This window comes from Vigna unguiculata, chromosome 1, assembly GCF_037176805.1.
Source record: "Vigna unguiculata cultivar grain cowpea cultivar isolate G323 ecotype 2 chromosome 1, ASM3717680v1, whole genome shotgun sequence".
NCBI classification, from domain to species: Eukaryota; Viridiplantae; Streptophyta; class Magnoliopsida; order Fabales; family Fabaceae; genus Vigna; species Vigna unguiculata.
In genome coordinates, this window is record NC_140792.1 from 40,408,487 (window position 1) to 40,426,831 (window position 18,345).

The following is an 18,345-nucleotide window of genomic DNA, read 5'->3' on the forward strand; positions in this document are numbered from 1 at the left end:
AGTTTTCATTTCATTTCGTTTCATTTCAATTTCAACTTCGTCCTTCGTCTTCTTCTCCGTCAATCCAGCCTCTCTCTCTCTCTCTGAGAAATTATACGGTCCCGCCGAGTCATCTCATCCGATTCTTCATCTTCATTGGTGTGGAAGTGTCACCCGTTCGCTCACTCACTTACTCACTCACTCACTGAGTGACTCACTGACTCGCTCGCTCTTCAGATCTGATTGGTTGCGGATCGAAATGGAGGAGGCGCTGGAACTGTCACGCGCGAAGGATACGAAGGAGAGGATGGCGGGCGTGGAGCGCCTCCACCAACTTCTGGAAGCTTCCAGAAAGAGCCTCTCGTCTTCCGAGGTGACTTCGCTCGTCGACACTTGTATGGATCTCTTGAAGGACAATAACTTCCGCGTTTCGCAGGGCGCGCTGCAGGCACTCGCCTCCGCCGCCGTCCTCTCCGGCGACCACTTCAAGCTTCACTTCAACGCACTCCTCCCCGCCGTCGTCGACCGTCTCGGCGACGCCAAACAGCCTGTTCGAGACGCCGCCAGGCGCCTCTTGCTCACTCTCATGGAGGTATTAAACCTGGTTACTCGATACTGACTAGACAATGATTGAGTGTGGTGGTAACTAACTTGTAACTGTAGGGTGCAGATTAGGAATTATTAGGATAATAATGAGCGACTTTGATGTACCGAGCGGAAACTGTGCGGCAGTGAAAACTAAATTGTCGCTATTTCGCTTTTGCATGATCGCTGTTATGATTCTGGAGAATGAAAAACTGATTTATATAGCTAGATCTTTAGTCTTAAATAACGGCTTAGCCGTAGGATCTATTGCTGGTGTGATTGGATCCTCGTGTATATTATTAGGATAGATGAACTCATGAACCTAAAGCCTTTTAGATGCCGTGTTTTAAATTGTGGTGTCTTCAAGTCCAATGAATCAGTATGGCGTCGTTTGATTTTTTTAATTTAACCTAGATTCCTGAGGTTCATCAAGAAACATGTGCCAGAGTGTCTACTACTAGTTTCTGCAGAAGAACAGGCTCTGGAATTTCTTTTTCTGATAGTCTCAATGTCCGTGAAAATATATAGTTTTTCTGGTTGTCTCATTTGTGAGTCAAATAGGATTTATCTCTCCTAGCAGTTAATTGTAACTGACTTATGCAATCGGTTAAGTTGATAATTATGTAGTCATAAGCTTTGTAGGTGCATCGTCCTTTCTAAATGACCCGTGGATGGATGTGATTCATGAACAGTTTATGATGGAAACTATTTTAGCTGTCGGTCGAGTAGATTAATGCTAAGTGATATAGATTGTGTTTGGTTTATTGTATAACGTAAATGTTGGCACGAGCTTTTGATTTATCACTAGATATGAGTGGAGTTTCACGTGGCTAATCTGTGATTGGATTTATATATCTATATGACCTTTTACAGCTGTAGTATTTCTCTTACACTTTCTTTCTGTATCTTTATCCAAGGCTATATTTGGACTTGTGGAAAGGGGTGGAATAACATGGCATCATGCTAGACTCCAGTTTTCGAATTGTTTGGGAATGGAATGGAACCCGATGGAATGTATTTCATTCCATTGTATCCAATACTCCTCTTTTCTTTCACTCCAATTTGCGGAATATAGTATGTGACAGAACTAGTTTATTTATTTTTTGTTTCATCATGAAATGTATATAAACAACAGAAGATGCTAATTGCATTCCAGGCCTGTTCATTCCATCCAAACATACTCTGATTGGATAATGTTTACACATGTATTTTGGGGTTTATGTTATACGAGCGTAATAGTGAACTAATATGTCATAGTTGTAATTTTTAAAGTGAATAATTGTAATTTTCAAAGTGATATTATTTGAGTACTCTACATTTTGATATTATTTTGGATTATCATTTGCAGGTTTCTTCTCCAACAATAATTGTTGAAAGGGCAGGGTCCTTTGCTTGGGCACATAAAAGCTGGAGAGTTAGAGAGGAGTTTACACGAACTGTCACAGCTGCAATTAATTTATTTGCATCTACAGAGCTCCCACTTCAACGGGCTATCCTTCCCCCTGTATAGAATTTTACAAATAAGCAGTACATATCATTTGTGCATTTAAATATATTTGGGATGAAATACTGATTCCTTCCTAAACGTGGTTGACAGGTTTTGCATTTGCTAAGCGATCCAAATCCTGCTGTTAGGGAAGCAGCTATTTTGTGCATTGAAGTAAGTATACTTTATCTTACAATCATTTAGTATTGTATAATTGTATATTGGCTAAAGGACTCGAATTACATTACCTAGTTACTACAAAATGGGTTTATGACATATCAATACCTAATTTCAATTCCTAAATCTCTGAACAAAAACGTAAAGAATTGCTAATATTGTTATGTTATTTTAGCTTAAAGAATGACAAATATTGACGGATATGAAAATGGAAGTGGATCTATTGTCTAAAGAGGACATGAGTAAATGTTATATTTAAATGCCAGAGGCTTGTGAATTTCATGGCTCTAAATTTGAGATAACTGGATTAAGTTAATCATAATGGTTTATTGAACAGTTTCATTAATTAATATCTTGATGCCATTAACAAAGGTTGAGTTATCATTGTATTCATAGTCATACCGGGGGATATTGATTATAGACTTAAGGTAAGATGAATGTTGTTGTTAGAAGATTTCTTTGACATTATCCTTTTTCAGGAAATGTATACTCAAGCTGGGCCTCAATTTCGTGATGAACTTCACCGCCACAATCTTCCTTCATCATTGGTAAATATAAACAGAAATCACTTTCCTAATTCATTGTTATTTAAAGTGTGTGTGTGTGTGTGTGTGTGTGTTTGTGTTTATGTATGTATAACACTTTTAAGCTAATGAATTTGCACCTCATCATGTTGATTTCAGGTGAAAGATATTAATGCCAGGCTTGAAGGAATTCAGCCAAATGTTCGCTCTTCAGATGGTATTCCAGGTGGATATATTACTGGGGAAATTAAGCATTTGAGTGTTAATCCCAAGAAAAGTAGTCCAAAGGCTAAAAGTTCCTCCAGGGAGACCTCTCTTTTCGGAGGTTAGTGCCTTTGTAATTCCTCAATCATAAATGTTTAATTTTTTGTTTAGCATTGAAGCAATTGTATACATGGGGTTATGCTTTATATCTTATCTATAAATTCTCTATTTTGCCTTATAATTTTCTAATTTAAGATGCATAGTTGTGGCTGTGTTGAAACATGCTTTGAATTGTTAAGTAGTGGGGAGTCATGAACACCATAGAGCATGTGTGGGCGTGTTTATTTTTGACACCACATGTTTTAGTTTGAGTTTATATTTATTAGCCAAGCTTTTATATCACAATGTTAGGACTTCTAGCTTTTAATTATGAGAAATACTATTTCAGTTACCACTAATTGTGATGATGTTTTTTTTTTTGGTTTTTCAATTGTAGCTAATGTGTATTCTTGGGTAATTCCAGAAGTTAAACCTACTTGATATTCGGGATTCTAACTTAAGTTACATATTGGTCCTTGGATAAGCTTTTTGTTGTCATTTGGGGGATATTTTCTTATGCATTTCTTCAATGATAAAATTTACATGAGGTGCAAGTGCGAATTGTGGAAAAATTGATTGATTTTGATGGGGGAGGCAAAATGGTTGGAGGAAGATAAAATAATATGATTCAAAGAGATAAGTAGCATTGTATGTTTTGAAATTGTAATTTTTTGTAGTATTCTATATAACATATTGGTAACACACTGTATAGTTTGATGATAATATTGATTATTTACATATACGTTTTGTTTGTTGAACCATGAGCAGGAGAAGGTGACATCACTGAGAAACCCATAGACCCTGTGAAGGTATATTCAGATAAGGAGTTAATCAGGGAAATTGAGAAGATTGCATCTACCCTTGTGCCTGAAAAAGACTGGTCAATTCGAATTGCTGCTATGCAGAGAGTTGAAGGTCTTGTTCTAGGAGGTAGGTGGTTCCAAATTCCTGTTCAGAAATATTTTAGCTTATAGTGCGATATTAAGAGCTTTTTGCTATTTTAAGTCTAAAGGGAAATAACATTTGATGTTGTAGACTATCATGAAGGAAGTTTATGGCAATCTTTTATGAATATGGTATTGGATTTTATTGTTCCAAAATCTTTGACATGGATAATCTCTAGTCATTTTTACACAAAATTAAAGGCTTTATATTTAGGTGTAGTGTATTTATATAATGAGAAGAGTTTGTGTAGATTTAAGAGATAAAAACCGACTTTCTATAAAAGGTGCCGCATAGAATCCCTTATTTGAATTATCTGCATTGTTTTTCTTATTGTAATACTTTTTTTTGCCTATTGTTTAAGGATAAATTGTTATGTTTGGTTAACTGTAATTTTCATTTGGCTATTAAATTGAATGTAATACAATTTCCTTTCCTGTGGCTTGACTGTTGAATACATTCTGAATGCTTTCTTCATCAGGTGCTGCTGATTATCCATGTTTTCGAGGGCTCTTGAAGCAACTTGTTGGACCTTTAAGCACACAATTGTCAGATCGAAGATCTAGCATTGTGAAGCAGGTGCTCTAATATTTTTATTGTTGTATATTCTCCTCTATTAATTTGTAAAGCAAAAAATTGTCTCAAGGGGCTGTCTTTGGAACTTAAGAAGAGAGTGTTCTCTCTTGAAGCAATCCTTTATTTTTGATGAATTCCTTATGTTTGTTGTTTTTGTCTCATTATAATTACATTCAAAGACCGTGACCATAAATTAGGTTCTTATATCCCACAGTTTTTGGTTTGTTGTTTGATTTCTTCTAGGCCTGCCATCTATTGTGCTTTTTGTCAAAGGATCTCTTGGGTGATTTTGAAGCATGTGCTGAAATGTTTATACCGGTAAGTTGGCCTAGTTATGTTGGATTTATCACAATTTTGATGATTTTGAAATTATTAATTCTTGATCTGATAATCAGGTCCTTTTCAAGCTGGTTGTGATTACTGTGCTTGTAATTGCAGAGTCTGCAGATAACTGCATAAAAACGGTAATATAATATGCTCATTTAATTGTCTGAATCTTCTTGCTATTGTGTCATTTTCACCTTTGTCTTCTACTTTGTAGATGTTGCGCAACTGCAAAGTTGCTCGTGTTCTTCCCCGTATAGCTGATTGTGCAAAAAATGATCGAAATGCTGTACTTCGTGCAAGGTATATATTATCAACTACTTAAAAGACACAGTCAAGGGTTTTGGTTTTTGATTAATTTCATCTGACATTTGTACTGTAGGTGTTGTGAATATGCACTGTTGGTCCTGGAACATTGGCCTGATGCACCAGAAATACATCGATCTGCTGATTTATATGAGGATATGATAAAGTGTTGTGTTTCAGATGCAATGAGTGAGGTAGGTTTTTAATTTTGATGTGGTAAATATACTATGCATCAAATTTGTAAACTTTAAATAGCTTTTCAGTCAGGCATCTCTTCTTTCTGAGCCATCGGGAAATTTTACACCTTGATAGGTGTGTTGGATTGGAGTTGTGGAAAGTGTAAAAGGTTCTCCTTTGGTGAAAATTCAGTTTTAAATGTATAACTGGATAAATTAGTAGTGATTATTACAATGTGGATATCCACAATCCTTTTTATTTATTGGTTGACTTTATGTCTCAATGTGTTTTTGTATGGTAAGGAATTATTAAGATTCTGAAACCTTCTATATTAGAATTTTTGCTGAATATGCTCATTTACTCTTTTTTTCTGGCAAACCTTTTTATGTATCATTTTTGATTGATTTAGGACAAACTTATTAGCATTTCATTGATTCTTGATGGTCTATGCATTTGACAATGATTTTGTATAAAAATTGATAGGTTCGATCTACTGCAAGGATGTGCTACAGAATGTTTGCAAAAACTTGGCCAGAGCGATCTCGTCGCCTATTTGCATCCTTTGACCCTGCCATTCAAAGGGTATACACTTATGATCTTGTGAATGTTATTTACTTTTGTTGTTCAAGTCATCTTTTAAACTGAATGTAAATTGCAGTTAATAAATGAAGAGGATGGAGGAATACATCGGCGACATGCTTCACCTTCCATTCGAGACAGAGGGGCACTGACATCATTGGCTAGTCAGACCTCAGCTCCCTCTAATCTACCTGGTTATGGAACTTCTGCTATTGTTGCGATGGATAGAAGTTCAAGTATATCATCAGGGACATCTATCTCCTCTGGTATACTTCTATCACAAGCTAAGTCACTTGGTAAGGGTACCGAACGTAGTTTGGAAAGCATGTTACATGCAAGCAAGCAGAAGGTTTCTGCTATTGAAAGCATGCTTAGAGGTTTGGATTTGTCTGATAAGCATAATTCATCTTTCCGGTCATCGAGTTTGGATCTAGGTACCACATAACTTTTCCTGTCAAATGTTTTTATTTACCTCAATTTACAGGTTGAGATGTCATTCAATGGTTGATGTTAGTGTTCATTTAAACTATCTGAGCGGTAAATTTTTCTTTTATTGCCCCTAGTGCAGGAGTTGACCCTCCATCATCTCGTGATCCACCATTCCCTGCTGCTGTCTCCGCAACTAATCATCTGACAAGCTCTTTAACAACAGAATCAACTACTTCTGGCATCAATAAAGGTAGTAACAGAAATGGTGGTCTTGGTTTGTCTGACATAATCACCCAGATTCAAGCTTCAAAGGATTCTGCCAAGTTGTCCTATCATAGCAATGTTGGTATTGAACCTTTATCATCAATATCATCATATTCGAGTAAAAGGGCCTCTGACAGATTACAAGAAAGAAGTTCACTTGATGATAACAGTGATATTAGGGAGACTAGGAGATTTATAAAACCCAACCACGATAAGCAGTATTTGGATGCCCCTTATAGAGATGGGAACTTTAGGGAATCACATAATAGTTATGTGCCTAATTTCCAGAGACCACTATTGAGAAAGAATGTGGCTGGACGCATGTCTGCTGGCAGGAGGAGGAGTTTTGATGATAATCAGCTATCTGTTGGAGAGATGCCAAATTATGCGGAAGGACCCTCATCTCTTCACGAAGCTTTGAGTGAAGGACTTAGTTCAGGTTCTGACTGGTCTGCTAGGGTTGCTGCCTTTAATTATCTTCATTCTTTGTTGCAGCAAGGGCCAAAAGGAGTTATTGAAGTTGTTCAGAATTTTGAGAAGGTAATGAAGTTGTTTTTCCAGCACTTGGATGATCCCCATCATAAAGTTGCACAAGCTGCTCTTTCAACACTTGCAGATATTGTTCCAGCATGCCGAAAGCCTTTTGAAGGTTACATGGAAAGAATATTACCCCATGTGTTTTCTCGGTTAATTGATCCTAAAGAACTTGTCAGGCAGCCATGTTCAACAACTTTGGAAGTTGTGAACAAAACATACAGTATAGATTCTCTTTTACCGGCATTGTTACGCTCACTGGATGAACAGAGGTCTCCAAAGGCTAAATTGGCTGTTATTGAATTTGCAATCAATTCCTTTAACAAACATGCTATGAATCCAGAAGGTGCTGCTAATATTGGCATCCTAAAATTATGGCTTGCTAAGTTGACCCCTCTGGTTCATGATAAAAATACAAAGCTTAAAGAAGCAGCCACTACATGCATTATAGCAGTGTATTCTCACTTTGATTCGACTGCTGTTCTTAATTTCATTCTGAGTTTGTCAGTTGAAGAACAAAATTCTTTGAGACGAGCTTTAAAACAATATACCCCTCGCATTGAAGTAGACCTAATAAACTATCTGCAGAACAAGAAAGAAAGACAACGTTCTAAGTCTTCCTATGATTCATCTGATGTGGTGGGAACATCCTCTGAAGATGGATATGTTGGTTACTCTAGGAAGGCTCATTACCTTGGAAGGTATTCTGCTGGATCCCTTGATGGTGATGGTGGCAGGAAATGGAGTTCCCAGGATTCAACACTAGTGAAAGCTAGTCTTGGTCAAGCATCTTCTGGTGAAACTCAGGAACATCTGTATCAAAATTTTGAAACTGATCCCAATAGTGGCAGTCTTGCTTCAAAAACTAAAGATCTTGCTTATGCAATCAATCCAATGGGTCAAAACTTTGCCTCTCAAACTAACCAACATAGACATGTGGACAGTAGCATAAACTTGGAAGGTCTTTCAACTCCTCGTCTAGATGTAAATGGTTTGATGTCATCTGAGCATTTAAATGTTGCTGAGGGCTATGTAAATGACACGGAACATTCTTCTGAATTGGCATTCAATCATAACACAGCCGAAGATGTAAAGATTAACTCCATAACAGAAACAGGACCCAGCATTCCTCAAATTCTTCATATGGTGAGTGATGCAACTAGTATGGATAAGTTGGTTTTGTATGTTTCTTGCTTGAAAAAAAATGGGATTTGTTACAAAGAGAAACGGGTAGTGAAAAAAAAAATAGGAGGGTGATAAAGCATACCCCTAAAACAAAAAAAAAAAAAAATGCACCAGAAAACTATTTGAATAAGGACTATCAGTGAAGAAATTATTGCAAAATTCTTGACAATGTAAAGACAAATGGGTGACATCTTTACCTGGTTCATTTACTTCTAGGGGATCATGGTGTTTAGGTTTATTTAATAGAAGTATATCTTTAGAGTGATACGTATAAAATGTTGTTTTGTAGGTATGCAGTGGGGGTGAGGGAAGCCCTATTTCAAGTAAACGAACTGCACTTCAACAATTAGTTGATGCTTCTATATCAAATGATCATTCTATTTGGACCAAGGTATGCTTGATTTGATTAAGTTTTTTTTACTGTTCCCAAGTTATATGGTTGTCAGCCATATTTATTATCATGATTCAGGAATTGATATAAAGTGAGATAAACAGGGGAAAAAGATAAAATATTGAAAAAGAAATACTTATGATTTGTTTTAACACTAATGTCATACTATCATGATTCAGACTAACAAGCTCAGAACTAACCACTAGTTCAGTATGATATTACCAGGCAGACAATCTGCTATCAATTAGTTACTCTGCTATAGTTGTTGATATCAAGCAAAACGCAGCTTACAGAAACAATAGAAGCTTATTTTCTACTCTAATAACTCTTAAAAAACTTCAATAAATAAAAGATCCCTTAACCCTGAATCTAAACCCTGCATATATATATAGCCTTGTTCATCTAGTGAGAAAAATATTTTTGTTTGATCATTTGGGTTGTTTTCATTGTGGTTGATGCGCAATCAGGTATTAATTATGTAAATTCTGTTTGTTAGATAATTATAATTTCTCCAATTTTGTCAAATAATATATATTACTTGTTTGTTTAAACTTTTAAAAAGTAATTATAATTTATTGTGAACTGTAAATAACTCTTTTGATATTCTTTGTAGAGGTTTTTGTCTCCCTTCTCTCTATGTAATGACCTTTTCATGGTGTACTTGCAGTACTTCAATCAGATTTTGACAGTTGTGCTTGAGGTACTGGATGATTCAGATTCCTCGGTCAAAGAGCTTGCTCTTTCACTGATAGTTGAAATGCTTAAAAACCAGGTTCCTACTCCTTTTGTATCGTTTTAATTTGGGGTTATGCTTTTGATCACGTCTATCCTGCCAATTGTGTATATAGGCATAAGGCATTATTGAGACTTAAATTTAATAAAACAAATGATTTTTTCGATTGTAAAATTTAACTTGTACTTTTATTGTTCAGAAAGGCGACATGGAGAATTCTGTTGAGATTGTAATTGAGAAGCTGCTTCACGTTACAAAAGATATCATTCCTAAGGTTGCAAAAGTTGGCCAATTCTACTGTCTTTTCTGCATTTGCTTTCTTTCCCTTGTCTCAGCTTCTTCCATTCATTATTTAGGTCTCCAATGAAGCAGAGCACTGCCTGACCATTGTTTTATCTCAGTATGATCCATTCAGATGTTTAAGTGTATGTATTTCTTGATTTTCTACTTTATGGCTGCTTTACTCTCCGTAAAATATTTGAGAAAAGGCATGAGGTTTGACTTTTTTTTTACAAGCTAATGCTCAGAATTTAAACCATTTCAGGTCATTGTCCCTCTACTGGTTACTGAGGATGAGAAAACACTTGTCATTTGCATAAATTGCTTAACAAAGGTAAGTGTTTTTTGAATAAAATGTTTTTCTTATCTTGAAAGAAGTACGAATCGATGATATTTTAAAATCGAAGGAGTATTTTAGAGTCCGTATTGTCTTATTTGGTTCTTATACCTTTAAAACATAATGTAAATGCTAACTAGTGTACTTAGGCCACTTGTTAAGGTAGCAAAACTATATATTTATTAAAAAAACAAAGTAGTTATTAAATTAAAAATAAAAATACCAAAGCCATTTAATAGGGGGTTATTAAATTCTCCTCTACTAGTGTGTTTAGGGCACTTAAGACCCTAACATGTCCTGAGATTTGCCTGTATCTCTTGTTTACTCTTTTGCCCTTTGACAACTACTTCATAGGACTATCACTGTTGCATTCTTCACAACGGAGCATGCCTTTTTCCTTTTTCTTTTTCTCTTGAATGTCTTGCATTTGTATCATATCCCTTGTTTTTATGAATTTCACTGTATCCTTGTGTTTATGAGTATCGTACCATATCATACCATTGGTTCATAGGAAGTGGTTCATTTTTATGCATAAACTATTCATGCTTTATAAATATTTATCTTGTTTAACAATTAACATCGTACTATTCCTTTTGTTTAGCTTGTAGGGCGGCTTTCTCAGGAGGAACTGATGGCTCAGTTACCCTCGTTTCTGCCCGCTCTTTTTGAAGCCTTTGGTAACCAGAGTGCAGATGTTCGCAAGGTAGAGGTCTTTTATATGGAGTAATTTATGTTCCATAACTTCTTACATCTAAAAATTTTCTTATGTTAAAAAACTTGTAAGTTAAAAGACGCTGTAAAGATGCATACGTAGGTTAATTAGTTGTCTGTGTCTTAATTCTTTATAAGGTTTAAATATTAAATTTAGGTGATTAATAAGAACACATTATAAAAGGGTGCCAAGTTGACTTGGTTTAAAGAAAGTTTGACTGGTTCTATGATCTATAAATATTTTCTTTGAATGTGAGGGTTGGGGTATCATTTACCACTAATAATTGTATTTTTTTGTCTGTCTTTGTTGTTCCTTTATATATTATTCGGTTTCATCATTCTCATTTTATGTAAATGGCGGATGATTGCAGACCGTTGTTTTCTGCCTTGTGGATATTTATATCATGCTTGGGAAAGCATTCTTGCCGTATTTGCAAGGGCTTAACAGCACGCAGTTGAAGTTGGTCACCATTTATGCAAATCGAATCTCACAAGCTAGGACAGGCAAAACAATTGATGCCGTTCAAGATTAGCAGGTTCATTGGGAAGAAAACAATTTGTGGATTATGGGTTTTGTGAAGTCATTGTTTCGTATTTTGTATATCTGCGTGCATGAATTTAGATGTGGGTTTCATCGTCTTTCCTTCTCCTTGCTTTTCTTTAAATATATAGGTTTTTTGGTCTTTCCTTTTTCCCTGCCAATGTTGGAATTTGGAGAGTGATGGTGTTGAAATACGCGCAAATTGTAATCTACATTGAGTAAACATTATTGATTGTAGTAAATGGTTTTTCAAAAAAGTCTAATTGATTCAGTTTAATATTTTGGATTTTGGTTAAATTTTAGCAAAGCTTGTTTTCACACTCTTTTCTTATTACTGCAAAATATGAATTTCCTTTCCTTTACTATTAATTATGTGAGCATGCTAAACAGCGTTGGCTCCTTATTGGAGAATATATTGTGCTAGAAGACCATGTTTAAACAATCATGAAACTAAGAATCTAGATTAGTAGAAATGATTAAATGGTTGCAGTGATAATTTGACACTATATTTATTTGTACTATCATTTGATAGTATCTTTAATTACTATTCACTCTTTCTAGAAATATCAAAATTAATTTTTATTAAAATTATTTTATTTTTATAAAAGTTATCAAATGATTGTCAAATAATGTACTATCATTTGTCAAATAAATTTTTTTATCTAAATTTTTTGATTGGAAAGAATGTTGCCGGAAACTTTATGTAGATTTTTAGGAAGTTGTGTTATTTCAATTAAAATTTATTGGTAGTACATTGTTTAATAATATTATGGTTTATTTTTCATGTGGAAAAAAATAGATCTGTACGCTTCATATATAATACTGTTAATATTGTTGTGAAAAGTTTAGTCAAGTGTTTTCTTAAAATGTTATGTTTAAAAAAAACTGACTAAATAATTCAACTTTAAAATTTAATGTAACTCAATTTTTTCTTTTTGTTTAGACTCTACCAAGGAAAACGAATGAAGACGGCATACTTTCTAAAATTCTAATAAATTGTTGAAAATTTTCATTATAAATTGTAAAATCTGAAATAAAAATTTAATTAAAAAGTTTTAAATTTGAAATAAATTTTTTAATTAAATTTATGGTTAAATATGTTTTTGGTCCTTGAAAAATTGGAGTTAGTCCCTCTTCGAAACTTTGGATCAATTTAGTCTCTCATCTTTAAAAAATAGGTGAATTTAATCCTTTTAACCAAATTTTGTTAAATCTATTTGACATTTTAAACACGTTTTTCAATAAATATTGAAGCGAAAATGAGTTAAATGATGTAAACAACTAAAATAATCATGAAATGCATTTAAAACGTTAAATAAACTTTAAAAAAAATCATTAAAATAACTAAATACACACATTTTTAAAGTTAAGAAACTAAATTAGTCCAAAATTTTGAAGATGGACTATTTCTAATTTTCACTTAAATTTAGGGAAATAACATATTTAACCCTTAAATTTATACAATACACATTAGTTAGAAAATACGGAATGTAAAATTTTACTTTTCTGATTCTGGATTGACATCCTCTCAACATGCAGTGAATTGTGGATGGAGATCGAGGGTGGCGATTGAACAGATTGACGATGGTAAGAGAAAGGGTGGACAATTGGTGCCTTTGCGGACTGGATTCAGCGTGTGTTTGCAATAGCCTTTCAGTATGTATTAAAAAAAAAATGTATACATTGTTAAAATATAGTGTGAGATTCATAAATATATTATACATAATATTATTTTAAAATATATTTTAAATTATATAATATAAATAAAAAATATATATTGACATTTAAAAATATATTTTGGATTGTTCAATTAGAAATATGTTTTCGAATTATATAATTTAAAATACATTTTTATTTTTATATCTGAAATATGTTTTTAAATCTGAAAATGTATTTTCCTAGTTATAACATATTAGATAGTCATTCCTTAGTTCAAGTATTACAATTTAAAAAAATTCATATTAATTTACTGGTATCTGTATTATTTAAAAGTTGTTAAATGAACTTTTGCTAAAATTATAATTTAGGCATCTGTTTATTTCTTATATGCGAGTTTAATCCTCTATTTTTTATTTCATGTAGTTCGTTTTCAGATGTTATAAAATTTGTAATTTTGATTCAATTATCAATTTCATATATGTTTATCTCTTTTGTTCTTATAGTTTAATTAATCGAATATTTTGTTGATGGTACATAATATGGTACATAATAGTTTAATTTGGGTAACAAACAAGTGATCAAAACTGCATATTAATATGAATCAAAGTTATAATTTAATTCAAGTCTTTATACTTTAGAAGCTTGTAATTTACACCTTGAACTTATAAATCACTTCTAATTGAGTCCATCAAAGTTTTTAATCTCTACTTAAGTTTTAAAAGTGTTTATTGGAAATTCTCAAACATTTTTTAGATGGGGACACTAAGTTTAGTTGAACATGAACTATATTTGAAAAGTATTTTCTTTTTTATTTATTTATAGCATTGGTGATAAGTTTCAAGAACAATATGTAAGTGGAGATTAGGCATGGAGGACAAAGGCCTGTGGAGAGAGATACTAGAATCAAAATATGGGTCATGGAGGAACCTTAATGAAATTGTCATCCCGAAGTCTGCTTCAAGATGGTGGAAAGACATCCATAAGGTTTGTGGAAGCTCAACACAAGGAGCATGATTTGAAAACTGTAAAAACTGGGTGATAGGAGAAGGGGACAAAGTACTATTTTGGGAAGATCTTTGGGTGGGGGATGCACCACTTAGCTTAAGGTTCCATAGGTTATATCTAATCTCAGAAAGTAAACAAAGTCCCATAGCTAGAGTAGGACATTGGGTCGACAACACATGGGTTTGGGAATTGGTTTGGAGGAGACAAAGACTTGTTTGGGAGCAAGCTATGGAAGCACAACTCTATCAGCTAATTAATAGTCGTACATTTAGGAAAGGGAATCTGGATACTTGGAGTTGGAAGGAAACCGCAGAAGAAGCATACATTGTAAGGTCTGCATATATGAAGTTGATGGGTAGCTCCGAAGGGGAAAGTGACAAGGTGTTCACAAAGTTATGGAGTATAAGAGTGATTCCGAAGGCACAATTATTTGGGTGGAGGCTACTCTTGGATAAGTTACCGACAAAGGATAAATTATCGGTGAAAGGAGTTCAATTACAACACTCTTTGTATGAGTTTTGCCTAGATTGTGAAGAGAGTGCATCACACCTATTTTTCTCTTGTGCAATGTCTCAAAAGGTATGGAAAATATGTGATAGCTGGATAGGGGTGAGCTCAGTGCATCACAACCAAGCTAGGATACACTTTCAACACTTTCATATGAGTAGCTTGAACACTAGGCAAAACACAATGTGGAAAGGAATGTGGCTGGCTATAGTTGTGGAAATTTGGAGACATAGGAATGAGGTGATCTTTAAGCAAAAGAAAGTTGACACTGAAGAGATTTTTAGTCTTGCTCAAGTTAAAGCTTGGGCTTGGTTGAAACATAAAATTCCTTCGGTAAAGTTTTCATATAATGACTGGTACTTCGCTCCTATTGTGTGTTTAAAATCTCTATGATATGATGCTTTCTGTGTTTAAGTTGTCAGGTGAGCATGAAAAGGATTCCCATGTCTAAAGCAATGAGCTCTTCATCAGTGATTTTGCACACTTCTTTGGTTACTCTGTAACAACCAAGAGAACATAGTCTTGGGAGCGCAATGAACCATGCATACATGGTTTTGTATTCACTTTCTGTGTAATCTTGTAGACTGGCCGGGGAAGGTGCGATATGTGTGGCTAATCTTATGATTTCTACCCAGCTTGACGTTGGGAAGACATAGTTTTAGCATTGAAAGTCCAATTTATTTGTTATGTCAGATTATTGTAGAAACATAGTTTTGGAGATGCAGTACATCTTTTTCTCATCTTTTTGTAAATGGGTTAGAGCACCCCTCAAGTGCTCTATTATTAATTTAATTTAATTATTTGCCGATAAAAAAAAAGAAGAACAATATGTAATATGTAATTTGAAGGAAGATTTGTTCTAGAAAATTAATAAAAACGATTTATAAGTTTAACAATTGAATAATAAAATTTTAAAATGTAAGAAAAATAAAAGAAAATTGAAGAGATATATACTAGGTAGAGGTAGAGGGAAAGAAGATGAGATGAGAATCTAATTCTATTTTTAAGGAGGACAAAGTAGGTAGAATAGCAGTTGTAGAGACCACGTAATCAACGAACATCTTCTCTTTTTATTCTCTCACCACACCATTCCTCAATTACATTCAACTTTTAACTTACAACTTTCGCATACTGTCTCGTTTTTCATGCCACCCAAATGCCCAAAGGACCCCAAAAATATACTTCAAAATATCATTGTCTTCTTGTCTACCTAAATATTGCAAAAACCTGCCCTACCAATTTATTCAAGATAGGAATCATCTCCATTTTTGGAAATATATCACTATCCCCAAGATTTTTATATTTTAAACCAAATCCAAATAACACTTCTACGCATTTAATCAAATCATTTTTCTTTCAATCTTTCTCCATTATCCACATCCAAATATCTTCATTTATCTCTCTATATATACCACTCTATTTACCTTCATCATATTCATCATCCATTTTTCCACTCACTTTAGTCTCACAAACATCCCTTTCATTCAGGTCAGTGCTATTTTTATCTTACATTATAAATCTTTAGAGGAGTCGAAGTGAATATGGCACGTAGAAACTTTGGGAGCCAAATAACAGCACTTGTTGTAGATGACAATGTACTGAACAGAAGGATTCATGAAAAGCTGTTGGAGAATGCTGGAGTGAGAAATCACGAGGGAGTGGAAAATGGGAAAGAAGCAGTGGATATTCATCGCCATGGACGAAGATTTGACCTCATTCTCATGGACATGGACATGCCCATAATGAATGGCATTCAGGTGTGAACGTTATTACATTATTCCATGCAACTTTACCATATTTATTTCCAATTTTTTCTATATTTCGATTCATGTTATTTAATTTCTTAACTTTTTGTAGGCAACAAAGGAACTTCGTTCAATGGGCATTGGGAGCATGATTGTTGGTGTTTCATCGCGTTGTACGGAAACAGAAATTCGAAAATTTATGGAATCAGGGTTGAATGACTACCATGAGAAACCCTTGAACACTGCAAAGCTTAATTCAATTCTTGATAAGATGAACCCTAATTTTACAACCGGTTAATGCATGAACCAATAAAATAAAAAACCTTACACCTTATTAATTACCAAGTTGTCATGTTTTTTTTTGGTTATTCTCTTGTAGTTTCTCTTACTATATGATCAAATATGTGACTATGTCATCACTGTATCAATGCTACACAAAATAAGGAAAAGTTTGAGAAATAATAACTCTTGTTCAATCCATGATCAATGAGGTGTATTTTCTTTTGTGTGTGTTTTTTGCTTACTGCTACATGATTAGGTCAAGTCTTATTTCTGACGTTGTACGTCACGCTGCTTCTTACAGAAGATGCATGTTGCTACACACTTCATGTTCATGATAAGTTATATATATTTCTCATATACGGTTATGGGCATGGTTATGGCATATGGTTATTGGGAGATTATGGTTCTATATGGTTATATGACATTAGTCTTACACATATAAGACCTTAGACACCACTTTAACCCCAAAACCTTAAGGCAATGTTGTTATGGGTCTTTATTCTTATATAGTGTTTAACTTTGTCTTTTCTATCCAATGTGGGACTTTTTGACTCACACTTGGACTATTCCCAACATCTCCCCTCAAGGGTGAGTCCCTTGTTTTTTTTTTCTTTTTTTCATATGGTATATTTCCCTTCAGGTGTGTATGAGTGACCCCTTTGGTTATGGTTATGCGGTCAGTCACTCCGAACCATCGGCTCTGATACCACTGATAAGTTATATATATTTCTCATATACGGTTATGGGCATGGTTATGGCATATGGTTATTGGGAGATTATGGTTCTATATGGTTATATGACATTAGTCTTACACATATAAGACCTTAGACACCACTTTAACCCCAAAACCTTAAGGCAATGTTGTTATGGGTCTTTATTCTTATATAGTGTTTAACTTTGTCTTTTCTATCCAATGTGGGACTTTTTGACTCACACTTGGACTATTCCCAACAGTTCATGCATTAAGAAACCTCTCACCCAAAAGAAAAGTACTAATGAAATTATTTATAAGATGGAAATTAACCAAGCTTACGTCATGTTCAACTTGATCAAGATGAACAATTATTTCAAATTTTTTTTACCATGTTTTAAGTTTTAGTAAGTGTTTGATCGAATACTTTTAGGTTTTCTTCTTTTTAAAAGATCAAGAGGAGATCGAACTTACTATCTCTTTTTATTATTATTTAATCATTAAGTTACCTTATATTTTTATCAATATATATAATTTTATCTTTTTAATATATGGCGAAATATTCAATGTCATATTTGTGGCATGAAGAAACATTTATTGAAAAACCTCAAACCTCTTTAAAAAGTAAATGTTTCACTACAAACTAAATCATAAAAAAAAAACAATAGCACCCAAATCAATTGGAAAATACAGACCTTAAAAGGTAGCTACATTGGCATCTAGATATTAATTGTAAACTCACTTTTAAAAATTAGTTATTAAAAAGAGATAATTAAAAAAATCTCACTCTATTTATGTGGGGCTTAGACTTCATTAATTAATATTGGGTATATGAAGTTGACAATATAAGAGAGTTGTTACGGTACCTAAAGAAATATACTTTAAAATAGCATCTTCAAAGTACTTCTACAGCAAACAAATACAATAGAAATATACTTTAAAATAGCATCTTCAAAGTACTTCTACTGTAAACAAATACAATGATACTTTAGTCTACTTTTTTTTACTTACTTTTAATTCACCACTTGAATCATCATTAGATTATCATATCATATCATTTGAAAGAATCAAAATAAATAATCTAATGATGATTG

The 18,345-nt window shown here is 33.7% G+C and overlaps 2 protein-coding genes across 2 annotated transcripts; both read left to right on the forward strand.

Annotated features, from left to right (window-relative positions):
- On the forward strand, window positions 1–11,659 carry LOC114188097 (CLIP-associated protein). Its single transcript, XM_028079921.2, has 21 exons — window positions 1–571; window positions 1,913–2,068; window positions 2,162–2,224; window positions 2,707–2,775; window positions 2,911–3,076; window positions 3,823–3,984; window positions 4,478–4,575; window positions 4,816–4,890; window positions 4,968–5,036; window positions 5,114–5,199; window positions 5,279–5,396; window positions 5,863–5,961; window positions 6,038–6,392; window positions 6,527–8,331; window positions 8,660–8,761; window positions 9,429–9,533; window positions 9,694–9,768; window positions 9,851–9,919; window positions 10,039–10,107; window positions 10,712–10,813; window positions 11,193–11,659. Exons 1-21 carry the CDS (start codon window positions 239–241, stop codon window positions 11,352–11,354), a joined length of 4,338 nt encoding a protein of 1,445 aa, XP_027935722.2. The 5' UTR covers window positions 1–238; the 3' UTR covers window positions 11,355–11,659.
- A 4,327-nt stretch (window positions 11,660–15,986) lies between these two features.
- On the forward strand, window positions 15,987–16,755 carry LOC146888979 (two-component response regulator 24-like). Its single transcript, XM_085670060.1, has 2 exons — window positions 15,987–16,290; window positions 16,391–16,755. The coding sequence occupies exons 1-2, from the start codon at window positions 16,075–16,077 to the stop codon at window positions 16,574–16,576; spliced, it is 402 nt and encodes a 133-aa protein (XP_085526186.1). The 5' UTR covers window positions 15,987–16,074; the 3' UTR covers window positions 16,577–16,755.
- Window positions 16,756–18,345: the final 1,590 nt, after the last annotated feature.